This window comes from Pleurodeles waltl, chromosome 4_1 (assembly GCF_031143425.1).
Source record: "Pleurodeles waltl isolate 20211129_DDA chromosome 4_1, aPleWal1.hap1.20221129, whole genome shotgun sequence".
NCBI classification, from domain to species: Eukaryota; Metazoa; Chordata; class Amphibia; order Caudata; family Salamandridae; genus Pleurodeles; species Pleurodeles waltl.
In genome coordinates, this window is record NC_090442.1 from 36,470,031 (window position 1) to 36,496,367 (window position 26,337).

At 46.4% G+C, this 26,337-nt stretch overlaps 1 protein-coding gene across 2 annotated transcripts in view; it reads left to right on the forward strand.

The window, feature by feature from the left end:
- Nucleotides 1–25,997, forward strand: part of LOC138287332 (zinc finger protein 850-like) — a 140,652-nt gene extending 114,655 nt beyond the window's left edge. For both annotated transcript variants that reach the window (XM_069227686.1, XM_069227688.1), the window contains one exon: nucleotides 19,402–25,997. In XM_069227686.1, coding sequence (XP_069083787.1) covers nucleotides 20,103–22,172 — 2,070 coding nt within the window. In that variant the 5' untranslated portion in view covers nucleotides 19,402–20,102 and the 3' untranslated portion in view covers nucleotides 22,173–25,997. The remainder of the gene's footprint in view (nucleotides 1–19,401) is intronic.
- Nucleotides 25,998–26,337: the final 340 nt, after the last annotated feature.

The window sequence follows — 26,337 nt, forward strand, 5'->3', positions numbered from 1 at the left end:
AGCACCACACTTTGGGCCAGATGTAGGCAACTCCGATTTTGCGAATCAGAAATTGCGAGTCGGTGCGACTCGCAATTTCCGATTCGCAAAATCAGATGCAGAACGGTGTCTCAGACACCGTCTGCGAATCTCAATGGGGTCGCAAAGACCCACCTCATTAATATTAATGAGGTGGGTCGCATTTTGCGACCCTATTGAGATTCCCTGCACTCACAGGGATGGTGGCCTGCTGGAGACAGCAGACCTCCATGTCTGTGACTGCTTTTTAAATAAAGCAGTTTTTTTTTTTTGTATTGCAGCCCGTTTTCCTTAAAGGAAAACGAGTTGCAATACACAAAAATAACGAAACCATTTGGTTTCGGTTTTTCAGAGTAGGCAGTTGTCCATTGGACCACTGCCTGCTCTGAAAAAACATTAACGGCAACATTCACAAAGGGGAAGGGGTCCCATGGGGACCCCTTCCCTTTTTTGCGAATGGGTTACCACCAGTGTGACACTGGTGGTAACTGCGAATTGCTTTGCGACGCGTTCGCGGTCACAAAGCAATTCTGCATCGTGGTGCGAGTCGCAAGTAGGAAAGGGACACCCCTTCCTATTTGCGAGTCGCATTCCCATTTTGCGAGTCGGTACCGACTCGCAAAATAGGAATGTGCATCGCGATGCGTGTTTTGCATGGCGCAAACTGCGATTTTCGCAGTTTGCACCATGCAAAACGCTTACTACATCTGGCCCTTTATCTCACAGGCACTCACACAAGCACCATCCCCATGCAGACACACCAACATACACTGTCTCCACTGTGTCCCCCTCATCCTCGTCCACATCCCTACCAGTAGCGTCTCCACTCACACCTGCATGCACTACATCCTCATCCACTACCCCCATCACCAGCACGCCTATCACTACACCCCCCTCACTGGCAGTCACCACACCCACATCCATGCACACGTCCCCTGTGTCCTCTCCCACTGTGTCTGTGACCCCCTCTTCCCAAAGTACACAAACGCAAGCACACACCCACCCAACAGCCATCCACCCCACATCAGCATCCAGCTCATGCACCCAAACACAGCAGACTGACACCTCCTACAAGCACTCCCTCTTCCTCCACTCCCAAACCTTCACCCTCTTCCCCCCCCCCAATGTCCCTAAGAAGCTCTTCCTAGCCAACATTGACCTGCTCCCTACCCCTCACTCCCCCCATCCTTCAACTTGGGCCAGGGTAGCCAGAACCCAGCCCAGCACCTCAGCCACCAAGTCCATGTCCGCTGTGGTTTCTGCAGCTGTCAGAGGCTCTAAGGTGGCACCCGTCATGCCAGCCAGTGTGTCACCAACCCCTGCCAAGGCCAAGAAGATTCTGCCATCTGTAAAGGTCAAGAAGGGGACTGCATCCAGTAAGGAAAAGGAGCCACAACCACCCAGCAAGGCCATGTGAAAGACTCTAGCTGGCAGACCCAAGGTGACACCGCCATCTACCAAGGGCAGGAAGAGACACAGAACACCAGCCAAGGCACTTCAGGCGTGCGAGCCAGCAGGTGAAGGCCTAGTGGCTACCAGCACAACCACCAGCACCGGCACCTGCACCGCTGCAAGCACCGCCACCTGCACCGCACCAAGCACCACTACTGTCAGCAGCAGCAGCCCCAGTGGGCAGCCGTCCGAGGCTGCAGGGGAATGGCTGGAGCCTCCCCCCACCACTGGCAGCACCCCCACCAGCACCGGCACTACCACCACTGTGCAGCTGTAGCCGCCGGCGGATGGACTGTAGTCCTGCCTCCATGGAGTATCATGCATCCTGGCCACTGCAAATCTCGTGGCTCTGACACCCAGGACCAGTGGAAGAAAGGATCCACTCACCGTATCCTTGGCAGGATGAAGCACACTGGGCACTAAGCCCCCTCCAGAACCATTGGAAAAGGCATCCACTCATCCTATCCTTGGCAGGATGAAGCACACAGGGCACAAAGCCCCCTCCAGAACCAGTGGAAGAAAGCATCCACTCACCCTATCCTTGGCAGGATGAAGCACACTGGGCACAAAGCCCCCTCCAGAACCAGTTTAGGAGCCACCCACTAGAGAGACTGTGGCTTTGCACCCCCCAGGACCAAGCAGTGGGCAAACCACCCACTTGAGAGACTGTGGCTTTGCACGCCCCAGGACCAAGCAGTGGGCAAACCACCCACTTGAGAGACAGTTTCTTTGCACTCCCCAGGGCCAAGCAGTGGGCAAACCACCCACTTGAGAGACTGTGGCTTTGCACTCCCCAGGACGAAGCAGTGGGCATGGAGCCCCCTCCAGGAGCAGTGGCTTTGTCCCATCTTCTGGCTGAGGTCCGCCCCCTTACCTGTCCCCCTGAGGTGCCTTTGTGTTTTCGACCTGATGCCCCTGCAGTGTTCTCTCCATATTGAGGCACGAGTCAAGTGTGGGCTTGGTCTATGTGTTTTGGCCCAGTGGGTCATGGACATTTTGAGTGGACATTGTCCCGCCTTTTGTGAATATTGTATATTTTGTAAATACTGTTTTTGAGTTCTAAACGTATTTATAACTATTTCAAATATAACACTTAATTGACTCAAATCCTTTTGTCCTTGCGTTATTCCTGAGGGTTACGGGGTATATATGTAATGTTGTTGCATCTGTTTGTGTGTATGGGGTTGGGGGTGAGGGTGGGGGTGTTGCGTGTGTGTCCAAATAGTCCAATTGGGTATGATCCAATATTACCACGATTAAAGGGAGAGAACATATGCACGTTAGCATTGGTTAGCCGTGGTAAAGTGCGCAGAGTCTTAAAACCAGCAAAAACAGTATCCAAAAAGTGGAGGGAGGCAGGCAGAAAGTTAGGGGTGACCACCCTAAGGCTGTCAGGTCTAACATATAGTGACCACGAATTCATGCATGCACACCTCAAAGCTAAAAATAAGAATTAAAAATGCATCACCATGGGGCTTGACACTGACATCATCCCTTCATCTGCCAGCGTCATGTCACGGAACCCTCACAACCGAGACAGAGGGAGTCTACCACCCACAATGGGATTCTGAGCAAGGCGTCCCTCCTCAGAATGAGTTCCTTCTAGTCCCAGCTGTCAAGCTTCCTCCCCTTATATTCTTTAAACAAACTGGAGAGGAGAATTCTAGAAACTCCCCCTCCCATACGGTAAGTTGTTGTTCAAACGCTGGCTGTACCAGGTCAGTGTTGAATGAACACGTTTAGAGACCGGCTAAATCCCAAGGTGCACTTCCAAAACCGAGCTGTTCCCTGCTTTACCATAAAGATTCTCAGCCGGGTACATGCTTATCTCCCACATTCCTCCATTATGTTCCCGTTCTTGGTGAGAAAGAGCAAAACATGTTGTACAAGCTGTGCACGGAAAAATAACTGTGCCACTAATGTGACGCTGTTTGCAACTAAGCTAAGTACAAAATGGAGGTAGTGGTCAAGATGGAGCCAATGATTAAATACAGATAGCATTACAGTCAAGCTTATTTCCCACACAGCAATATTTGAACAAGCGACTAAACTCTGGAAGCATGAATTAGAAACACAGATTTGGCGAGTGGAAGCGAGACACAGAGAGAGAGGCTCCCACAGGACCCTGTGGGATTTGCGACAACTCATGGTTGAACTTGACCATGTTTTATTAAAAAACGAACAAGGGGGATAAGGCAGATAGGCTCTTGGCTCATAAGTTACATATCTGCTCCACAAGCAATCACATCAGGGAGATTGAGAATGATGAGGGCCACCTTCAACAGGTGACAGAGGATATACTTAAAGTGCTTCATCACTCCTCATTCACTTTTTACTGGGCCCAACACCTCGATGACCAACATCAAGATGATCACCTTCTTACTCCCCCCCCCACCCCCGATAGAGCTGGGGTGTTTCACTTCCTAGAAGAAGACATTACACTGGATGACGTCTGTGCAGTGATTAGTAATCTCCCCTCGCAGAAAGTGCCACACCCGGATGGATACTCGACTACATGACGTAAAGCCTATGCCTTCCTCCTGATAGAACCCCTGGTGAAGGTGTTCAATTCTTTTCTGGTTTCCGGAGTGGTTACTGATACCATGTTGAAATTTAATATTATCCTACTCCTAAAGCCTGGTAAACCTGCTACATGCTGCCCCTTTCACAGACCCATAGCACTATTTAATTGCAACGTGAAATTGTTCACTTCAGTCCTTGTGATCTGTCTTCATCACATCGAGCCTTCTCTCATAGCCCTACCTCATTATGGCTTCGTTAGTAATATATAGGCAAATGACAAATCACGCTTAACGGTTGCAATCATGGAAGAGGCTAAACAGCGGAAGCAACCAATGTCTCTCCTCTCCGTCAATGCAGAGAAGGCGTTTAAGAGAGCTTACTGGATATGCTTATCCTAGGTTCTAGATAAGATCCAGTTTGGCCCAAGATAAAATCTTTTATTGATGCCACCTTTTGGAAACACTCTGCCAAACTTTAAATGAATTCCCCCTTCTCCCCTCTGATAATGCTCAACAGGGGTGCATGGCAATGGTGTCCTTTATGCCCACAGTCTCTCCCTCATGATGGAACCTTTGGTCCCAGGATCCAATCCAACCCTGCAGCTCATGGGATGATGATGGGTGGCAGAGAACATAAGTTGTCTCACTTCGCTGACGATATCCTCTTCTTTATTACTGACCCAGACACCACAATCCATGCACCGATGAGGGTGTTAGCCTCCTTCTCTCAAGTTTCATGATTTAAAATCAGTTTCTCAAAATCAATGGGCATGAGAGTAGCAGACCCCCTAAATAGCCTCAGGGACCGCATCAGTAATTACCCACTTGTGAATCTGACTTCCACAACGCACAAGTGATAGATATATATAAATATATATATATATGTATATGTATATGTATATGTATGTATATATATATATATATATATATATATATATATATATATATATATATTGCAGATTCCCTCGTCTTCATTCCTTTTTCAAGGATCTCTGTGGGGTAAGCTGGAAATGTCCTAGCTAGGTAGGCTCAATAGCCTGAAAATGAACTTTATTCCTCATCTGTTGTTTGGTTTACAAAACGTCCCTCTAGCCGTCCCCAATACAACTCTTATACAAATTTTCACTAAAATGCTTCACATTGTGTGGGGAGGCAAGTCCCCGAAAGTAGCGAGGGCATCATTATTTAAACCTGTAGCGGAGAGTGGTTTGGGTTTTCCAGATGTCCTCATATACATCTTCGTGCACAACTCCACCCCTCCCTGGACTGGAACTACAACTCTGATGGCAAACCGTGGATTCAGGCACAACAAGCTTTCTCTCTGATTCCTCTCTCTGAGTTTCTGTGGCTTCCATTTGTAGGCCTGGAAGGGAACCCCCTGCTGCTGAAATCTCCGTTGTTGGCACATTGGAGAGAGGTGTGGCAAAGACTGTCATTTCCATCTTATTCCTTTCCACTTACCCCAGAATTTCCCCCATGTTCCTTTAGTTGGACTCAGGGCCGCTCACAAGCCTTACAGGATTTCTACGATTCTGTGGATGTACAGCCACACAGGACCTGGTTGCAAAATTTGCACTGACCATACAGGACACCTACAGGCTAAGTCAGGCACTCCATTGGGCGGGTGGACCCGTGGTACACTTAGCTTTACAACGGGACAAAGCACCCATAGAAATCCTATCCCTTAATAACACCCACTGCAGAGGCATATCATGGTTATACCAACATATCTTGAACCTTGCTCCCCCCAAAAAACATACCTATGTGCAGCAATGGGAGAGGGAGTTGGACACTAAGGGGGTCATTACAACCCTGGCGGTCGGTGTTAAACCGGCGGTAAGACCGCCAACAGGCTGGCGGTCTTACTTTGGGGAATTATGACCATGGCGGTTACCGCCATGGTCATCCGCCGGTTTTCCGTTCCGCCCGCCAGGGCGGAGACGACCGCTGGGCTGGAGACCTGGGTCTCCAGCCCGGCTGCCGTCACTATACCGGCGGCGGTATTTGGACCCGGCTTACCGCCGTGGATTTCCAGCGGTTTGAACCACCATGAAATCCACGGCGGTAAGCACTATCAGTGCCAGGGAATTCCTTCCCTGGCACTGATAGGGGTCTCCCCCACCCCAAACCTGACTCCCTCCCCTACACCCCCCACCACCCTTGCCACCCCCCAAAGGTGTCAGGGCCCCCCTCCCCACCCCGAACCCCAACATCACATAACCCATACCCACACGACACGCACGCAGGCACCACCTACACCCTTACACGCACACACGCCGACATACATGCCAACATCCACACACACAGTCAGACACGCACACCCACATTCAGACATACACGCACACATCCATGCAGACATACACGCACTCATTCCCATACACACAACACCCCCGCAAGCATACACGCACTCACACACCCCCTCTACATACACACACGCACACCCCCATGCACCCACACAACACCCCCCCACCCCCCTCCTCTAACGGACGATCGACTTACCTGTTCCGTCGATCCTCCGGGAGGGGACGGGAGCCATGGGGGCAGCTCCGTCAGCACCACACCGCCAACAGAACACCGCCACGGCGAATCACAGGACGTGATTCGCTGGGCAGTGTTCTGTTGGCGTATCGGTGGAGGTGGAGCAACCTCCACTTCCCCGCCTCCCGCCAGTATGGCTGTTGGCGGCTCACCGTCGGTAAAAGGACGGAGAGATGCCAACGGTCATAATAGGCCACGCGGAAAACCGCCACCACTGGCGGGCTTCCACACAGCGGTACCTCGGCGGTCTTAAAAAAGACCGCTGAGGTTGTAATGACCCCCTAAGATCTCTGATGACACGTGGGGTGCCATGTGGCAGAGAGCTGCTAAATCTTCAATTTGTCTTTGCTTAAAGAGAATGCCTATAAAATACTAACGTGTTGGTACCTCACACAAGTTAGATTGGCAAAGATGTTTGGGAGTTCAGACTTATGTTGGAAGGAATGCAGCAAGTGCGGTACATTACTACACACCTGGTGGTCCTGTTCGGTAATCCAGACATTCTGAGTTGAATTTCCCTGCACAATACACATCATTACAAATGTCTAGTTTCCACACGATCCTCTCACAATCCTCCTGGGGGACCCGGGCAGATAGACTCTTCCCCATGACAACTCCCCAGGGGCGATTGTTTTCCCACCTGTAATTAGCCACATGATTGGCCAAAATGTGGAAACAGCTGCACACCCACTCCTTGAACATGTGGTGGGGCAAGACCTGATCTACATATGCCATGGAAAAACTAATGGCAATTGTTTGTGATCATGTGGCCAAATTCAATGTGACCTCCCCTCCTTTCACTACTTACAACGTTTCCAAAGACTCTGTTGGCATCTGATATACATATTTTGACCTCCTCAGATGCTGGAGTTGGCTCTCCGGAACCAAACACCCAGCTCAATCGATTTGGTACACTTGGACTGATTGGAGGTGTCTCCATTTTTTTTTTTTACATACTAAGCTCGGTCATACTAGCTGTGTAACCTTAGCCTTTGGCTAAAGTGTAGGGGTTGTGTTTCCCATGCCTTATTTTTTACACTGCTTCATCCGGAAATGTACTGTGTGTCATGTTATATCTTTCAAAATGCAAAAACAAAATTGATAAAAAATAGAACTGAGAACCTTCTACCTTTCCTTTCCTTCTTTACACTAACCTAGACTTCAAGTCCTGATTTGACTTTCTTCTTGGTATACTCAGTTTTTCTTTGGTATTTGGTCCGTCCAGTCCTCGCTGCCCGAAAATAAAGGGAAGAAAGGCTATCAGGATATGGATGCCAGAATGGCTTTTTTATTTTGTTACGGTCCCTCAAATTGTAGCCACTTTGGCTTGACTACTGAGTTGATAGAAATCCAATCTCAATCTTTTTGTTTTACTATCTTTTCAGTCTTTTTACTCTCTTTCTAGTCTCAGGTGTAGTGTTTTCCTTACCAGAACCCTCAGTCTCATTTTTTGTTTTGAAATGCGGTTTGAAAGCTTGGGATCCCAAGGTATCACAGCCCACAGATGAATATGTTTCCAAAATTATTTTAGGTAACTCCTGTTCATGCTCTTGAACAGGGACTGCTGAGAGTCTGGCAAATACCCAAAGCCACTGCTTCTCTGCTTAGAGTGACTGAGGAAACTGTATTAAGATCTTCCATTAATTTCCAACCTAGATCTATAGCTGGTGCAGCTTTGTACTCATTTGTTCTCACCTTAGTACATCAGGTAGTACCGCCAATGAGGGTGTGCCGAGCGTAGTCATGTACATACATCTCCAGGTGTTGAACCCCTCTGAAGGTCGCACTATTCCAAGGGGACGTCACAATGCTGCTTGTCTGTTTGGTGGTGCAAGCAATCCAGAAGGCAGTTGTGTTGCTTTTTAGGTGCACTTTTCCAATAGTAATGTTTATAGTCCATGGAGGGATTCTCTGTATTGAACCCTGTGTCTGTGGTGCAGCTCCTATTCAAACTGCTGTGCCTGCTTTGTTCTGCAGTACACACTGTCTGAGTCACCTATATAGAATACTGTGTGTACCCAGTCAGTATGGGATTAGGTGACCACTGCATTAGAGAACCCAGTCCGACATTCTGAAGTGTGTGCGGTAAGTGACCAGGAAACCAATCTTGGTGATCTTGATAGATCAGTGGTACCTCCAGGTCATGATATGCTTGGTGTTATACAGGATCATAGTCCACCCCTGAGGAAAACATTTCAAAGGCATATGCAGGATATACAACAAATGCTATTGCACCCCTGTGATCATGAACACCTCTGTCTTCACAATGTTGTGTGACTGCAGCCCTGTAATTGACTCCTTTCACAAGAGGAGCTCCCATGTTTAATGAACCATCTCAACTAATTTGAGGTCCAAAATGCAGAAATTACAGATTTGTTTAGATTAGTAGTTTTGTCCTCAACAATTCCCGTTATGGTCCGTTTGGGTAAAAAAATCTCCGTCATGTTTGTTTACTTTCTCACATTAACTCCTTAACTGCTGGTCCTTCCCCCACACCTACCCCATGTTTCGAGCCCTTTTTTGGCTATTTGGGGTAGTTCTTGCTTAGGGCTCCATAACATTTTTCCACATAAAGTACCTATGCCAAATTTGCACCCTCTTATGGGCTGTAAAGATACCTAGGGTTTATAGATTCCCCTGGAGGGGACTGAGAAAATAGGCAAAGAATAGCTGAATTTTGAGGTTTTGGGGAAAAAATAGGAAAATCGTATTCTTGATAAAAGTGTCTTGTTTTTTCGCCTAAAAGTGCCATTGTCGAACATTGGCTGTGCTAAGGTCACAATCTACCCTACTTTCAGGGCCGTGCAGACCCACATTTTAAAGAACTATTTTTTACCACAGTTTTGGCATTTTTGAAAGAGGTAGCCCATTTTTCCTATTTTTTGTGCTCTCAATTTACTTCCAGTGTGTCATGGAAACCATTATGAAACCCCTGGGTGATCCAGGAAAACTATAGATTTCTGAATAGCAGGCACCACTCAGAAAAGGGCCATATGTGTAGATCCCTCACAGATTCCCCAAAGATGCTAACTGTTGAAATAGAGAAACATTGAAAATGAGTAGGAAACAACAGCCATTTGTGACAACATTTTCATCTGTAAACTTTTGTCACGATAGCCAATTTACAAAAGTGTTATTTATACAACTCTGATTTTAGCGTAGCCATACCAGCACATTATTTAGAGGGTATTTTTTAAAGTGTCTTCTTTCTTACACACTGGCATAGGTTTGAAAGGCACAATATAGTGAAAACCAATTGGTAATAAATGTTCTACTATTCTACTTCCCCTTATGTCTTCTGATAAAAATGGTACCTCACTTGTGTGGGTAGGTCTAGTGTTCAAGACAGAAAACAGCCCAAAACACAACATGGAAATGTCACATTTTTCCGCCCAAAACAGACCTATTTTTGCAAAGTGGGTAGATGTGGATCTTTGGGCCCTAGCTCAGCCATTGCCTAGGAAAACCTAGCAAACTAGCACATTTTTGACAACCATACACCTAGGGTGGGGTGACTTAGTCAATGGGTGCCCCCTCACAAGGGCTCCCATAGGCCTTGGTTTGATCTATTTCTGTCGCAGGCACTAGGCCCGGGCATGCAGGAGGAACACTGTTGTTATCAGCACAAGTAGGCGTAACACTGTGTGCTAGGAAGTTTGTGGCTTCCTGTGGATTCCTGAAAATTCCAAATGTGTGGTTTCAGCCAAAGTTTGAAGTATGTAGGGCATTGTGGGTAAGAAACCCTAATAGGATCCATGCAAGGCACACCATCCTGGAATCCCCTGGTTGTTTAGTTTTCAAAAATGCCTGTGGTTCATTGGTTTTGCATGGATGGCACCACAGCACAGCCCCAAATGCCACTGCCACTTCTATTGCTTATCTATCAACATAGCACTTCAGGGCAATTTTTGTCAGGGTCTCCTGGCCGACCCACACAAGTGAGGTACCGTTCTTATTGGGGACATGTGGGAACTCAGGGTGGTCGGAAATTTGTGGTTTCCCACAGATTACGGATGTTTTCCCCACAGAAACGTAAAGACAACACTCAAAAGAAACAAATGTACCCTCGCTTGTCATTGAGATGGGACTTTTTAGTCCACAGTTTTGAGCTTTAGGGGTGAGGGTGGGCATGGTGTTAACGTGGGCCAGACCCACTCCATTATTCTATTAGAAATATATCTTCCTGCCATACAGAGGCCTTTTTGCCCCCCAGAGGCACATTGGGGGCTGTTGGAAATGGCCCCTTTTGCAGGGTCATCCTGAAACTTTATGCCTCCTTCCTACTAGTTTTTCTGACCAGTTTTTGTTGACTTTATGACTCTAGGCACTTTACCACTGCTAACCAGTGCTAAAGTGCATATGCTTTAATATTTGATTTACTAGTAAGTCCCTGGTAAAGTGCACAAGAGGTCGCCAGGGCCTGTAAATCAAATGCTACCAGTGGGCCTGCAGCACTGCTTGTGCCATCCACATGAGAAGTACTGTGAACATGTTTCAGACCTGCCACTGCAGTCTCTGTGTGTGCAGTTTTAAACTGCTAATTCGACCTTGCAAGTGTACCCACTTGCCAGGCCCAAACCTTCCTTTTTTATACATCTAAGGCACCCCTAAGGTAGGCCCTAGGTAGCCCATGGGCAGGGTGCTGTGTATGTTAAAGGTGGGACATGTACTGATGTGTTACATGTCCTAAAAATGAAATACTGCCAATTCGGTTTTCACTGAGCAAGGCCTATCTCTCTCATAGGTTAACATAGGGGCTGCCTTTAAATATTCTTATGTGCAGATTCCCTTTGAAAGCAGATAGAAATATGGAATTTGGGATCTCTGAACTCACAATTCAAAAATACATCTTTTAGTGAAGTTGTTTTTCAAATTGCCTGTTTGAAAATGCCACTTTTAAAAAGTGTGCATTTTCTTGCTTAAACCATTCTGTGCCTCTGCCTGCTGTGTATTCCACGTCTGGGTCAGACTGACAGTTGGGTTGTTGTGAATTCACTCTAGACAGTGACACAAAGGGTGCTGGGGCGTAGCCTGCATATCCTGATGGGCCATCTGGGCTAGAGTGGAGGTAGGAGTGGTCACTCACACCTGAAAGGGCTGTGCCTACCCTCACACAATGCAGTTTCAAGGAACCTCTGCCCTGGAGAATAGCTGAAGAGCTGGATGTGGAGTACTGCCCCTTTGCTGTATTGCTTTGCTGGGTTGGCCTGCAGTTGCAGCTTCTGCCTGAAAAGAGAGCAAAGCATGAACTTTGCTGTGTATCCTGCTTGAGCACGTTCTCCAAGGGCTTACAGTAGAGCTTGCCTCCTGTTGTAAGTCTCAGGGATATTAAAGACTTCAGTTTCATCTGCCACAGTTTGAGAACTGTGTGTTTTGTGCTGTTCAAGAAGAAAAATCACTGCAACTCCACCAACGACGCTGCTGGCCTGCACCGTGACCTGCTGACGCCGCACAGAGCCACACTGCACCACCCTGCTTCACACCACAACCCTGGTCTCACCGATGGCGCCATCTGACGCTGCCACCAAGCCACTGCTTGCTCCGTGACCTGTGGGCCCACACTCTGTCTTCACCTTGCTCACACCACAGCCCGGGCGTCCCCGATGCCATCGCTCCTGCTGACCCTGGCACTGCTGCCTGCACCATGGCCTGTGGACACTGCTTATGAGGTACACAAAGCACCGTCCCGTCCCACACCACAGCCCTGGTCCACCGACTTCAGAGCCATTGACTCCAGTGTCGCCAACAGACGTTCATGTCTGCACCGTAACCCGACCGTGCCGCATGAAGCACAACCCCCGCCGCACCACCATCTTGGGCCTATCGACGACAGTGCTTCAGCAACGATGACCACACTGCCTTCACCGTGACCTGTGGCACAGCACCTCGCGTCGTCCCGCTTTGCACCGCAGCCCCAACGACATCCACGCCCGCGCTCCTGACTTCATCATCAGCTGTGAGTCGATCTGCAATGCTTGTGACTTCAAGGACCCGATAACGCCCACACCAACCTCCGGAACAGACTCCTGCAGCGCCGCATTCCGGATCTCATAGCGTGGAACACAATGCCCTGCATTTCCAAGGTAAAGTTTGCGGGTCATCCTGACATCGTAGCTGCCCCGCAATGCCGTGGCCGGCCGAACTCTTGGCTTTGTTGTTCACGATGCCATTATAGACCCAGATGGAGCTATCCACTTCAAGAAACTGTATTGTTAAGTAATTCTTGCAAAATTCATATCTTTATTATTGTATGTTGGATTTTTCCAGTTTTAGTCTTGCTTTACATAGATAAATATTGGCTGTTTTTCTAAAACTGATGTGGTGTCCTTTTGTAGTGTTTTCACTGTATTACTCTGCATTATGTGCAATTGCTTTACACATTGCTTCTGAGATAAGCCTGACTGCTCGTGCCAAGCTATCAAGGGGGTCAGCAGGGGTTATCTGAGCTGGGTATCTCCCTCACCCTGACTAGAGCGGGGTGTAGGAAATTACCATCTTGCTTGGCATGTTACCCCCATTTTTGCATGTACGTCAGTTTGTTTTTGCCTGTCTCACTGGGATCCTGCTAGCCTGGACCCCAGTGCTCATAGTTTGTGGCCTGAATGTGTACACCTGTGTAGTGCTTAACTGTGTCACTGAGGCTCTGCTAATCAGAACCTTAGTGCTCATGCTCTCTCTGCCTTGAAATTTGGCACTACAGGCTAGTGACCACTTTTACCAATTTAAATTGGCATACTGGAACACCCTTATAATTCCCTAGTATATGGTATTTAGGTACCCAGGGTATTTGGGTTCCAGGAGATCCCTATGGGCTGCAGCATTTCTTTTGCCACCCACAGGGAGCTTAGACAAACCTTTACACAGGACTCCCACTGCAGCCTAAGTGAAATCACACACATGTTATTTCACAGCCATTTTCACTGCAATTAAGTAACTTATAAGTCACCTATATGCCTAACCTTCACCTACTGACGGTTAGGTGCAAAGTTACGAAGTGTGAGGGCACCCGTGCACTAGCAAAGGTGCCCCTACATCGTTCAGGGCCATTTCCCCAGACTTTGTGTGTGCAGGGACACCATTACATGTGTGCACTACAAATAGGTCAATACCTATATGTAGCTTCACAATGGTAACTCCGAATATCCCCCATTCCAAATCTGGTATTGGGGAGTCAGTTCTATGGATCCTGGGGGCTGCACTATGGACTCCCAGTACTGCCAAACCAGTTCTCTGGGCTTTTCTCTGCAGCTACAGCTGCTGCCAACCCACAGACAGGGTTCTGCCCTCCTTGAGCCTGGGCAGCCCAGTCCAAGGAAGGCAGAACAAAGCATTCCCTCTGAGAGCAGTGTGTTAAACACCCTCTCTCTTTTGAAATAGGTGTTAAATGCTGGGGAGGGGTAGCCTCTCCCAGCCTCTGGAAATGCTCTGAAGGGCACAGATGGTGCCCTTCTTGCATAAGCCAGTCTACACCGATTTAGGGAACCCCCCAATCCCTGCTCTGGTGCAAAACTGGATGAAGAAAAGGAGAGTGACTACTCCCCTGTCCATCACCACCGCAGGGGTGGTGTCCATATCTCCTTCAGTGTGTCCCAGACCTCTGCCATCTTGTTTCCAGAGGTGTGAGGGCACTCTGGAGGCCTCTGAGTGGCCAGTGCCAGCAGGTGACGTCAGAGAACCCTCCTAATAGATGCATACCTGGCTAGGTAGTCAATCCTCCTCTGAGGGCTATATAGGGTCTCTCCAGTGGGCTTTTCCTCAGATTATGACTTGCAAGAATTCATCAGGTTTCCTCTGCACCTCTCTCTTCGACTTCTGCCAAGGATCGACCACTGACTGCTCCAGGACGCCTGCAAAACTGCAAAAAAGTAGCCAGAAGACTACCAGCGCATTTTAGCGCTTAATCCTGACGGCTTTCTCGACTGTTTCCTGGTGGTGCATGCTCTGGGGCTGCCTGCCTTCACCCTGCACTGGAAGCCACGAAGAAATCTCCAGTGGGTCGACGGAATCTTCCCCCTGCTTCAGCAGGCACCAAACGTCAGCTTCACCAGTACTCTGGGTCCCCTCTCATCTTGACGAGCGTGGCCCCTGGAACACAGGTGGTGGACCCAAGTGACCCAGACTGTCCAGTGGTACAAATGTCCGAATTTGGAGCAGGTAAGTCTGTGCCTCCCCTCCCCAGACAGCAATCCTGTGCACCGCATGTTCTGCAGCTACAAGGGCTTCTGTGCACATTTCCAGGAAATCCTGCATGCACAGCCGAGCCTAGGTTCCCAGCACTCTGTCCTGTGATGCTCAGCTCCCTGAGTTGATCTCCGGTGTCGTGGGACCTCCTTTTGCGGTGTTGAGACGACTGCTGTGTTCAGTCTTCTTGAACCCGTGTTCAAGGACTTCTGCAGGTGCTTCCTGCCTGTGCGTGGGCTCTCTACGTTGCTTAGGGCCCTATCTGTCTCCTTTCCCAAGTGGCGACATCCTTGTCCTTCCTGGGCCCGGGCAGCACCCTTTTTCTCCAACTGTAACTCTTGCAGCTAGCAAGGCTTGTTTGCGGTATTTTGCCAAGGAAACAACTCTGTGTCCTCCAGCACGCAGTGTGACATCTTCTGCACAAAGAAGAACTTCCTACTTCCTTTCGTTGTTGCAAAATTTGCAGCTTCTTCCAACCGGAGGCAGCTATTTTGTACCTTCATCCGGGGTTTAGTGAGCTCCTGCCCCCCCTGGACACTTTAACGACTCTTGGACTTGGTCCCCTTCCTTTGCAGGTCTTCAGGTCAAGGAATCCGTCTTCAGTGCTGTTGTAATCCTTGCAAAATCCTTTATCACGAGTTTAGTGTGTTTCTGGGGAAATAGTAGTACTTTACTCCTACTTTCCAGGGTCTTGGGGTGGGGTATCTTTTACAACCTTAGTGTTTTCTTACATTTCTAGTGACCCTCTACACACTACACTAGCCTAGGGGTCAATTTGTGGTACTTATTCCACTTTCTTAGTGTATGATTTGTGTTGCCCCTAGGCCTATTACATCCTATTGTATTCTACTTTCTGACTGTTTTACTTACCTGATTTGGTTAGTTGTGTATATTTTGTGTATGTTACTTACCTCCTAAGGGAATATATCCTCTGAGATATTTTTGGCACATTGTCACTAAAATAAAGTACCTTTATTTTTAGTAACTATGAGTATTGTATTTCTCATGATATAGTACCTATATGATATAAGTGGTATTGCATGAGCTTTGCGTGTCTCCTAGTTCAGCCTTGGCTGCTCTGCTATAGCTATTTCTATAAGTCTAAGCTGATAGAACACTACTACACTCTACTAATAAGGGATAACTGGACCTGCCATAAGGTGTAAGTACCATTGGTACCCACTACATGCCAGGCCAGCCTCCTACAGGGGGTCCCTACTTGGACTGTGTTCAAACCTACTGCCAACTAGAGGCCCCATTTCTAACAGGAGCCAACTTGTCTGACTCTAGGGGGATGAGGGGGTGAGAAGAAAGAGTTGTATGTGCCATTTGGGGAGGGGACGTGGTTAATGCCAGGTGCAACACCTGCCCCACTTTCTTTTGCCCTAAAGTCACAATTCCTGATGTCAGGTGGAATTTCTACCTCCCAGGGGGACGTATTTGGAGGAACCTTCCCAATTGGTACAAACCTCCTACCTGCGACCATTAGGTTAGAAAGACACTATTGACGCTTTGTGGACGGGATGTAGCTCAAAGCCATGGTAGCCTCCCCTTCCTTTTGTTTGTTTTGGCTCAGTTTTGAAATGCCTGGTGTTTAATGGGCTTTCTTCCTCCAGGGAGAGCAGATTGGTGAAGAATATCCCTATCCACCCAACCTGGGAGAGCAGAAAGTCAGTTGGGCCGTAGGATGGCCGAGAGCACAGGCTTAAGCCCAGAGGAGCAGCACCCCTCTTAGTTCTTGCAATGAACCACAGCAGCCAATATTATTTTCATATTGTAGTAAATGTAAACACCTACACAGGCAGGGGTTCAAGGCGGTTATAACGGGTAATATTTGTTCCCATATTGAATAACATCTGGCACTATTGATAACAGATTGCAGCATTTGTAGTACCCATTTTAAGCAGAGGTTAAGGCATTAGCTGACACACTCACAACAGGGCCACCATTTGGTGGTCTCTGCAAACCAGTGGGCTTTTTCACAAAGTAGTTGCATGATTAACCCTAAGGTAGGCAAGGGATCCCCCCAGGCGTGTGCCATAGAGTGCATCACCACCAAGATTCTGACAGTTTCCAAGCATCTGGGAAGGTTGCAGAAGAGGTCAAAACATTCAGAATGGGTGGGAGCCTGCCACTTATGGGTTGAAGTGCTCAGGAGTAGGTGTGTTGTAGGAAAGGATTCAATGGGGCCCCTGAAAGGATGGAATTCATGGAGGTGGTGGTTTCTTATGGGGTGATGACAGGCCATTTGGTCAGCATTGGTTCTTTGGATAAGATCGAGAGACACTTCGCTAGGTCTGTCGGGTCTGGTAGCAGGTTGAAGTTGCTCTAAATGGTACTAGTTTTGTTGCTGAAGAAGTGAGAGGGGTCATACGTGGGGGTTATCAAGTTGGAGGTGGCTGCTGGTGAGATGAAATCCTTCACAGTAGCAAAGATTTCTTTGCTTCTGCTGGTGCTGTCATCAATATGGTCTGCTAGAGTTCCATGTTTCATGGTCTGGATCATTTGGTGGTATCATCTCATAGTAGATTTGAACTTGCCCCTCTCTGTATTGTCCTGGCTTATTCAGCATTTGCACTCTAGTTGTTTGCAGTGACTCTTCATCAGTGTACCAACTGGCTTGGAGTTAAGAGAGCGAGGGAGTCAGTGCAGGAGGTGACCCAATTGTTGAAAATCCTGATGGCTTTGGGGAGGCTGTTGCTGTGTTTAGGCCAGTGGGTATTGATGAAGGTGTTCCAGTCCTTGATAGTGAAGCTGTTCCTATTTTTGCGCGCTGGTCTGGTGGTGGTGTGTGTGCTTTGGACTGGTATGCTGAACTTGATGAACTTGATGAGGGCTCAGTCTGTCCAGGAGACTGGAATGGGCTCCCTGACTCTGATGTTGTCTAAGGTGGTTAAAATGGGGTTCTGGAGGTTTCCTACAGCTTGGGTAGGTCCCTTTACTGTTTGGCTTAGAGTCATGCTGCCAAGGTCTTCAATGAGTGCTTTTGAGTTGGAGTGGCCTTCCAGATGGAACTTCATGCCTCCGAGCACTAGGGTGTCTTGACCTTGGGGCCGATGCAAGGGGAAGTCTTGATGGTGGCCCAGGAGCCAGTCCAATATATGGCACCCCTCAAGTTAAGGAGAACAATTGACTGCTAAGGGAGTGTCTGGCAAGCCACGGTGTCACCCATCACAATTCGGCTGCTGCGTAGTAGCATTTGAAGTTGGGGGCACCCAGTCCCTTTGTTTAAGTGGAGCATATAGTTTGTGCAGTGCTGCTTTCTTCTGACCCAATCCCCAAATCAGGATGATGAGGGTAGAATTAAGTTCTTGATAGAAGTATTTTGGCAACGGGACAGGCAGTGCAGAAAATGGTACAATAGTCTGGGCAACACTGGCAGTTTGGCTATTGTCATTCTGCCTATGGGAGAGAGGGGCAATGATCTCCAGAATATCAAGGAGTTGCGCATGCCAGCCAGCACCTTCTCCAGGTTCCCTTGTACTAGATCTGTCTCAGAATGGTATATATTTACCCACAGATATCTGAATATGTTGCACTACCATTCCAGAGCCAGGAGAGGCAGCCCTGCACTCTGGTTGTGTAAGACTACAGAAGGAGAGCAAGCAGGACTTAGTCCAATTCCTTTTTAAGCCTCACAGTCTTCTGAAACCTCCAAACATTCCATCACCTCTGGGAGGGTTCCGTGGGGTTCGTGGAGGTACACCAGTGCATCATCCGCTTCCACCAAAATAGCCACCGATTGGTATCTCCCACTGTGGCCTCTGTATACAGACGGTGTTTGTGAAGGGTTTCAGCACTAGGGCAAATATGATTGGTGACAATAGAATTCCTTGCCTGGCACCCCGATGTATACTGAAAATGGCAGAAATCTCACTGTATGTGCAGACCCGAGCCACTGGGTTGGTATATACTATACATATCTTATGTAGTATTTCTAGGGCAAAGCCCATTTTCTCTAGCACTGCAGTTTGGTAGGACCACACTAAGGTGTCAAAAGCCTTCTCTATATCCAGAGATAAGGCTGTAGGGAACAGGTCTGTGCGCTCAGATTCGTCCATGATTTGGAAGAGATGCAGTAGATTTAGAAAGTATTCTTATTTGGTATCAGGGCATTTTGATCAGCGTGTACCAATGGGGGAGGTAGTGGTCTAAAAGTTTGCAGTCGGTTTTGAGGAGAGACAACCAGCCTCAGACATTTGCAGGTTTTGTGAAAAATAGGGTGGCTTCAGAGTCCACATAGGCAATTTGGCCGTGTATGTAAAAGAATATTTCAGGCTGAGTTGCTGGAGCTTCTCTGTGACCAGCAAAAAGGTACCTCTGAGTCTCTGTACTTCTGAAATGTAGTCTGTATACATTTTAATTGAGGCCTTGGAGATTCGCCAAGGATCCTTGGACTTGGTGACTTGCAGTATGTGGTTGTGTTCTCAGTAGTTGGAGACAAGTCACCCCTTGCCCTTTCTTTAATAAGTTATTATGTGAACACTCATAAATCACCTCCTTTTCAGCAGAAAGTAAGATGTGACATGATCAACAGAAACTTTAATTAAATATCTGTGTATAGTGAAATAACCCTTGCTATGTTTCAAAGATGGTAAAGAAGAGATGATGTTTATGGCCTTTAAATATTGTGTATTCAATTTCGGTTACATTTGCATTTCATCATTTTAAATTTCTTTGCATCCAACAGAGAACAAGCCTTGAATGCATGGAATGCTTATGAAAAGCAACAAGGGTTCCGTAAATCTACAAAAACAGACAGAAATAATGATCTCCAGTATACAGGAAAATGTCAGTGCAGTCAGAGACTGAACACCGTGAACTAAACTGACAAATCCTGGAAGAAATGTGAAGAACAATTCTGTGAACTCAAGAGTCTCCGTTGTGCACCATTACAACACAACACTGAGAAATAACATCTAGAAAATGAAGGCAACAACACTGAAAAACCACCTCCTGAATAAACAGGCGACCAACACCAGATTTAATCATGGGATCTGTATGATGTGACTACCACAGTGCTCTGATTCCTAAAAGGATAACAGGTCTTAATTCAGTGCTCTAGGTGTATTGTAAACTGGAACCTGGGAAAAGTACAACAGACTGGAGAAAACAACTGAAAGGTAAAGGAAAGATGAGTTCTGCAGTCTGCAATACAATGGACTGTCCCAATCTGCACCGACCAAAAGGAGGATGGTTAATCTTTACCCACAAGCGGTGAAAACTGTATTCCAATCTAAATGCAAAATCTCTCATAAGGAAGCCTTACTCATATAATGAGTATGGTAAGTATTTAGTGACCATTGTATTATACTTTTAAATTGGAACTCAAAACGTCCTTAATACCAACAAATACAGGAAATGTGTGAATAATACAAGTGCTTTACAACCATGTTGGCCCGTCAGGAAACAAAGTCATGGGGTGTAGACAAATATAGACCCGACCCAGAGACACTAACCAAGAAAGAAGAATCATACACATGCAGTGAGAGCCTTGGTTTCTCGTCACTTTTACAGCACCATCAGCAAACGCACACAAGAGAAAAGCCATTCCGATGCAGTGAATGTGTGAAAAGGTTTAGTCGATTATCATACCTGCATAGACACCAGCGAGCACACACTGAGGAGAAACCATACCATTGCAGTGAATGTGTGAAGAGCTTCAAACGGTTATCACACCTACGAATACATCTGCAAACACACACCGGGGAGAAACCATACCATTGCAGTGAATGTGTGAAGAGCTTCAATCGGTTATCACAACTACAAATACATCAGCGAACACACACAGGAGAGAAACCATACCATTGTAGTGAATGCAAGAAGATCTTTAGTCAATTAACACACCTAAGAATACATCAGCGAACACACACAGGGGAGAAACCATACCATTGCAGTGAATGCGTGAAGAGCTTCAGTCAATTATCATTCCTACGAATACATCAGAGAACACACACAGGAGAGAAACCATACCATTGCATTGAATGCAAGAAGAGCTTCAGTCAATTATCACACCTGCGAATACATCAGCAAATACACACAGGGGAAAAACCATACAATTTCAGTGAATGTGTGAAGAGCTTTAGTCACTTATCAACCCTACAACTACATCAGCGAACACATACCGGGGTAAAACAGTACCATTGCAGTGAATGTGTGAAGAGCTTCAGTAAGTTATCAATCCTACGAATACATCAGCGAACACACACAGGAGAGAAACCATACCAGTGCATTGAATGTAAGAAGAGCTTCAGTCAATTATCACACCTACGAATACATCAGCGAACACATACTGGGGTAAAACCGTACCATTGCAGTGAGTGTGGAAGTAGTTTTAGTGCATCTTCAACATTAAAGAAACATCAGCGAATACACACAGGGGAAAAACCATACCATTGTAGTGACTGTGGAAGTAACTTTAGTGACTCTTCAAAATTAAGGAATCATCAGCGAATACACACAGGAAAAAAGCCATTCAAGTGCAGTGAATGTGTGAAGAGCTTTAGTCAATTATCAGATCTCCAAAGCCATCAGCGTACACACACAGGGGAAAAGCCATACAACTGCAGTGAATGTGTGAAGAGCTTTAGTCGGTTATCACAACTACAAACACATCAGCGAACACACACAGGGGAAAAACCATATCATTGCAATGAATGTGGAAGTAGTTTTAGTGCATCTTCAACATTAAGGAAACATCAGGAAATACACACAGGAGGAAAGCCATTCAAGTGCAGTGAATGTGAAAAGAACTTCCGTTTTTTATCAAACCTAAAACAGCATCAACGAACACACACTGGGGTAAAACCATACCATTGCAGTGAGTGTGTGAAGAACTTCAGTCAATTATCACACCTAAGGAGACATCAGCAAACACACACAGGAGAGAAACCATACAATTGCAGTGAATGTATGAAGAGCTTTAGTCACTTATCAACCCTACAGCAACATCAGCGAACACACACAGGAGAGAAACCATACCACTGCAGTGAATGTATGAAGAGCTTTAGTCACTTATCAACCCTACAGCAACATCAGCGAACACATACCGGGGTAAAACCGTACCATTGCAGTGAGTGTGTAAGTAGTTTTATTGCATCTTCGGCATTAAGGAAACATCAGCGAATACACACAGGGGAAAAACCATACCATTGCACTGACTGTGGAAGTAACTTTAGTTCATCTTCAACATTAAGGAAACATCAACGAATACACACAGGAGAAAAGCCATTCAAGTGCAATGAATGTGAAAAGAGTTTCAGTTTTTTATCAAACCGAAAACGGCATCAGCGAACACACACTGGGGAAAAACCATACAATTGCAGTGAATGTGTGAAGAGCTTCAGTCAATTAACACACCTACGGAGACATCAGCGGACACACACAGGGGAGAAGCCATACCATTGCAGCGAATGTGTGAAGAGCTTTAGTCACTTATCAACCCTACAACACCATCTGTGAGAACACACAGGGGGTAAAACTGTACAACTGCAGTGAATGTGTGAAGAGCTTTAGCCATTTATCACAACTACAAACACTTCAGCGAACACACAAAGAGTAAAAACTATTCAAGTGCGTTGAAAAAGAGAAAAGCTTCAGTCGATTACCAAGCCTACATAGCCATCAGTGAATGGCAGAAGATGATAACATTACAATTATGTGGACATTCAAATGCCAAGTGATGATAAGTAAATGATAGAAGCCCTTGCTAGCAAGTAAAGAAAAAACACACAGATAGTTGTAGCATTATAAAAGGCTATCACATTGCTGGTAGTCGGCCTGGAATTGCATCAGTGCCAAAAGTGGCATCCAGTGGTGTCACCGAAGCCATATAGCACTCCCCACTGCACAAGGACATTGGTGCAGATCTGGAGCTCTCTGTCTCAGAGTCTTGAGTTATCCCACAGACATTTTCCAACAAGTGTAGTACCATGTCTCCTTCCAAGACATCAGTGTTCAGGCTCTGTAAGGATTGGGAAGGACAGGTGTCCCTAACAGATCCCCACTTCATCTGCCACTAGTGCCTCAGTTCAGACCAGGACTCCCCAGCTCTGTAACTCCTGCCAGAAGAATCACCCAAAGGCCATCAAGGACATGAGGCAAGGCTCTACATGGCCCGGGACAGGGATGAGAAACAAAGTTGACACCGCTGCTGACCACACTACAGCTCAAAAAGAAAACGTTCAAGAGGCAGGCCTTAACTCAAGTGTTACTAGCTTTGGAAGCTGGTGACTGTATGGTGTCACTCAACCAGCAGGATACGTACTTCCACATCCTGATCCTGCATTTGCATCAGAGGTATCTTGTTATGTAGTGGGTTCTACGCACTACTAGTTTGTGGTGCTCTCATTTGAGTTAACATCAGTACCTCCAGTTGTCACAAAGATGATGGCAGTTCTTACAACCCATTTCCGAAGGTTGGGTACACCTTTACCTGCTGTACCTGGACGACTTGCTAATGAGACTTGGATCGGCAAAGGTGGTATCTCCCAATCTGCAGTCAAGAGTAGCCCTACTGTTCGACCTAAGTTTCTCAACAAATGAGCCAAAATCCCACCCAAAGCCCTTCCAACAACTCAACTTTATAGGGGCAGTACTGGGCACCACTCTTCCCCATGCCTTTCCTCCACCTCAGAGGATTGCAGACATTTGGGGGAAATGGTTCTATCTTCCAACACAATACAAAAGTCCCAGTTCTGTTGGTCCTCTGATTGCTAGGTCTGATGGGTTCCTGCATTCACCTAGTCCCATGTGAATGTTGGTACATGTGAGCCCTACAGAGGTGCGTCTGTGAGCAGTGGCTACAGTATCGGGGGAGATATGTTGGACTCCATCATAATCTCCACCAGTGCTGCAGCAGAAATGGTTGAGTGGGGGAATGAGGTAAACCTGAGTTGCAAGATGGCTTTTGCTCCCCCTTGAGCCGTGGCTATGGTAGTAACGAATGCTGCTACTTCAGGGTGAGGAACTCACCTAGAGGATCTGGTGATCAGAGTTTTTTTGTCTCTGGAAGAACAGCTTCTGTTGTAACTGCAGGCAATGTGGCTGGCACTTAATGGCCTTCTTCTCCTCTACCCAAGGTTGGTCTGCCCAGTTTCTGGCAAACAACTACACAGTAATGTGCTACGTCAAAAGCTAGGGGGAATACGGTCACATCTCTTTTGCCTGCAAGAATTGAGACTGGTCCTGGGTAAACCACCAACGGATTTGGATCACCACTGGCCACCTAGCGGAGTGTCCCTGAATTTCAGAGCTGACAGTCTCAGCAAGCATTATCTTGCCGACCAGGAGTGACATCCACTATGGATATTGGTCCAGGACATCTTCACCTGGTTGGGTACTCCTCAGGTGGATTTTTTAGCTTTTTCAGAAAATGCTCAATTTCAGACGTTCTGTGCTCTCCAGTATCCATTCATGGGTGTAGTGGGGCCAATTTTCAGTTTAGGTGGAACTTTCAACTGCACTACACATTTCTTTTGATTTCTTGGGTTCTGCAGTAGTTACACCAAGACAGTTGCAAGCCTTTCTCTTTGCCCCAGATTGGCCAGCAGGAATGTAGTATGAAGACATTTAGCGCTTTTCCATATGTCCCCTTCAGAAGCTGCCATGCAGACTAGACCCGTCTCTTCCAGTCGGAGTGAATGGTGCTGGATCCCAATTTCCAAGGCCTTCTCCTTCATGCCTGGAGATTGAGAGGGGACATCTGAACTCCATGCAGCTGCCACCGGAGGTGATAGACATCATCTTGTCAGTGCGGCAACCTTCCACCAGGTCCATCAGAACAGGAGGTTACTAAGATGCGGTAACAGTCTTTCAGGTGTATACTCTTTACCCGCAGATTCCTCATTGACCCATCCACCTCTCCGTTTGATGGATGTGTTCTAGGGAGAGTTAATAAGGTCCCAAAATAATTTTTGTACTGCATCACTCTATCAATGTTAGTCAATCTGCTGGCCCTGGAGCTTGGATAAAATGGATGAACTGATATGCTTGTGCACTATATGGGTTTGGTAACATCATCAGATACCACTTCTGGGCCCGATGCAAACCCACGCTCCTTACTGGAGATGTAAGAGATTTGGAGTTTCCAGAGTGGTGCCTGAGAGTATTTGACAGGTGATGAATCTGCAGGCAGATAAGAGTATCCACCACAAAGATCGTTACCACAGGTAAGCAGTGAGGATATTTGAATAATTTAAATGATTTGTTGATTGATAAGAAATCTGTCTCTAGCGTTCAGTACAGATGTGCAGAACAAGGAGCTGCACACAGTCGCTCACACATCCAGTTGTTTGAATCCAAGGAGACAGATAACAAGAAAGCAGAATTGCATTTTCCAAGCTGCTTTTGTCAATATATTGTGGCCCTTAAAATGAAAATAACGCTATTTCTTTTTTTTTTTTTTTAAAAAGCTAATATGAGAAACTGTAAATATGTAATAACTTTCCTCCTAATATCACTTGACCCAAGTGTTCTTTAATAATTGCCCAAAAGTATGAAACATACTGAAACTAGAGAGGAGTTCTCTGAATGTTTGAGTTTTATGTCATAAATTGACATAATTTGCCTAACATTTCACGTCATCCATAGGCTGGAGGAAGCTACTGGAGCATATTTGTTCAAGTGTCATTTAACCATGGGTGTTTTAAACTATGGATTGCTTTAAGTTTGTTTTTAGACATTAGATGTAAGTTATACTTTTGGTTCAGCAGTTCCTTGTTTCCTTACTACTTGCATTTTTGTCATTGATGTATTCTTCTGTACTGCTGATGTAAAAATTTCATGCAATATACACTAATGTACATTAATTCTAAAATAAATCTAGATGGATTCATTCACTCACATGCTGTCAACTCGTCAGTGATTTTTTGATTTAAGAAGAGAGAATACTGCAATGTATGTCTAGGGCAGTGATTCTTGGTCCAGGGAACCGTGGAGGACTGTGAAGCCTACTCAGGGGGTTTGTGACTGCTTAAAAAAACAAATAATATTTAGAGATTAATAAAGTGTATGTAAGAAAAGACTCAAAATGTACAACTGAAAATGTTTTAATCATTCTGTAAATGTGAAGGAATATGAAATTGGAGGCTAAAAATTAAGTTGCTGTCCTCAGATTGATTTGTGGGAGCAGTGCAAGTGTATCAAACAGAATACAGTATGGATGATGAGTGGCCTCAATTGAGTTAGGAACGTTCCACATTTCCTATTAAAATGTAAATGTTGTTTTTTCATTTTGTTTTTGCATGTAAATAAAGTATTTCTTTGTTTGTGTATGTCCTTGCTAAATGCTTGTTTTTGTGTTTTTTGTACATAGTTTTGTGGTTCAAAAAATCTAAATTCTTAGTGCGGAGTCCCCGGCTTCCACTAATGACTCAGTGTGGGTCCCCAGATTGCAGTAATGACGCAGGGGTCCATTGAAGTCAAAAGGTTAAGAACCACTGGCCTAGGGTCTTCCTCATGAAGGAGGTGTCAAAACCCTGATTTAACATTGATGGTCAGTCACAGCTTAAAGTGGAGGCACAGGCTCCTAGTCGAAGGATTTCAGCCTCAAACCTGTTGGTCGCCTCTTACTCATCCTCATTGATCGTAGTAGGTGCACTGCATCAGGTCCCCTCCTCCCTTGTTC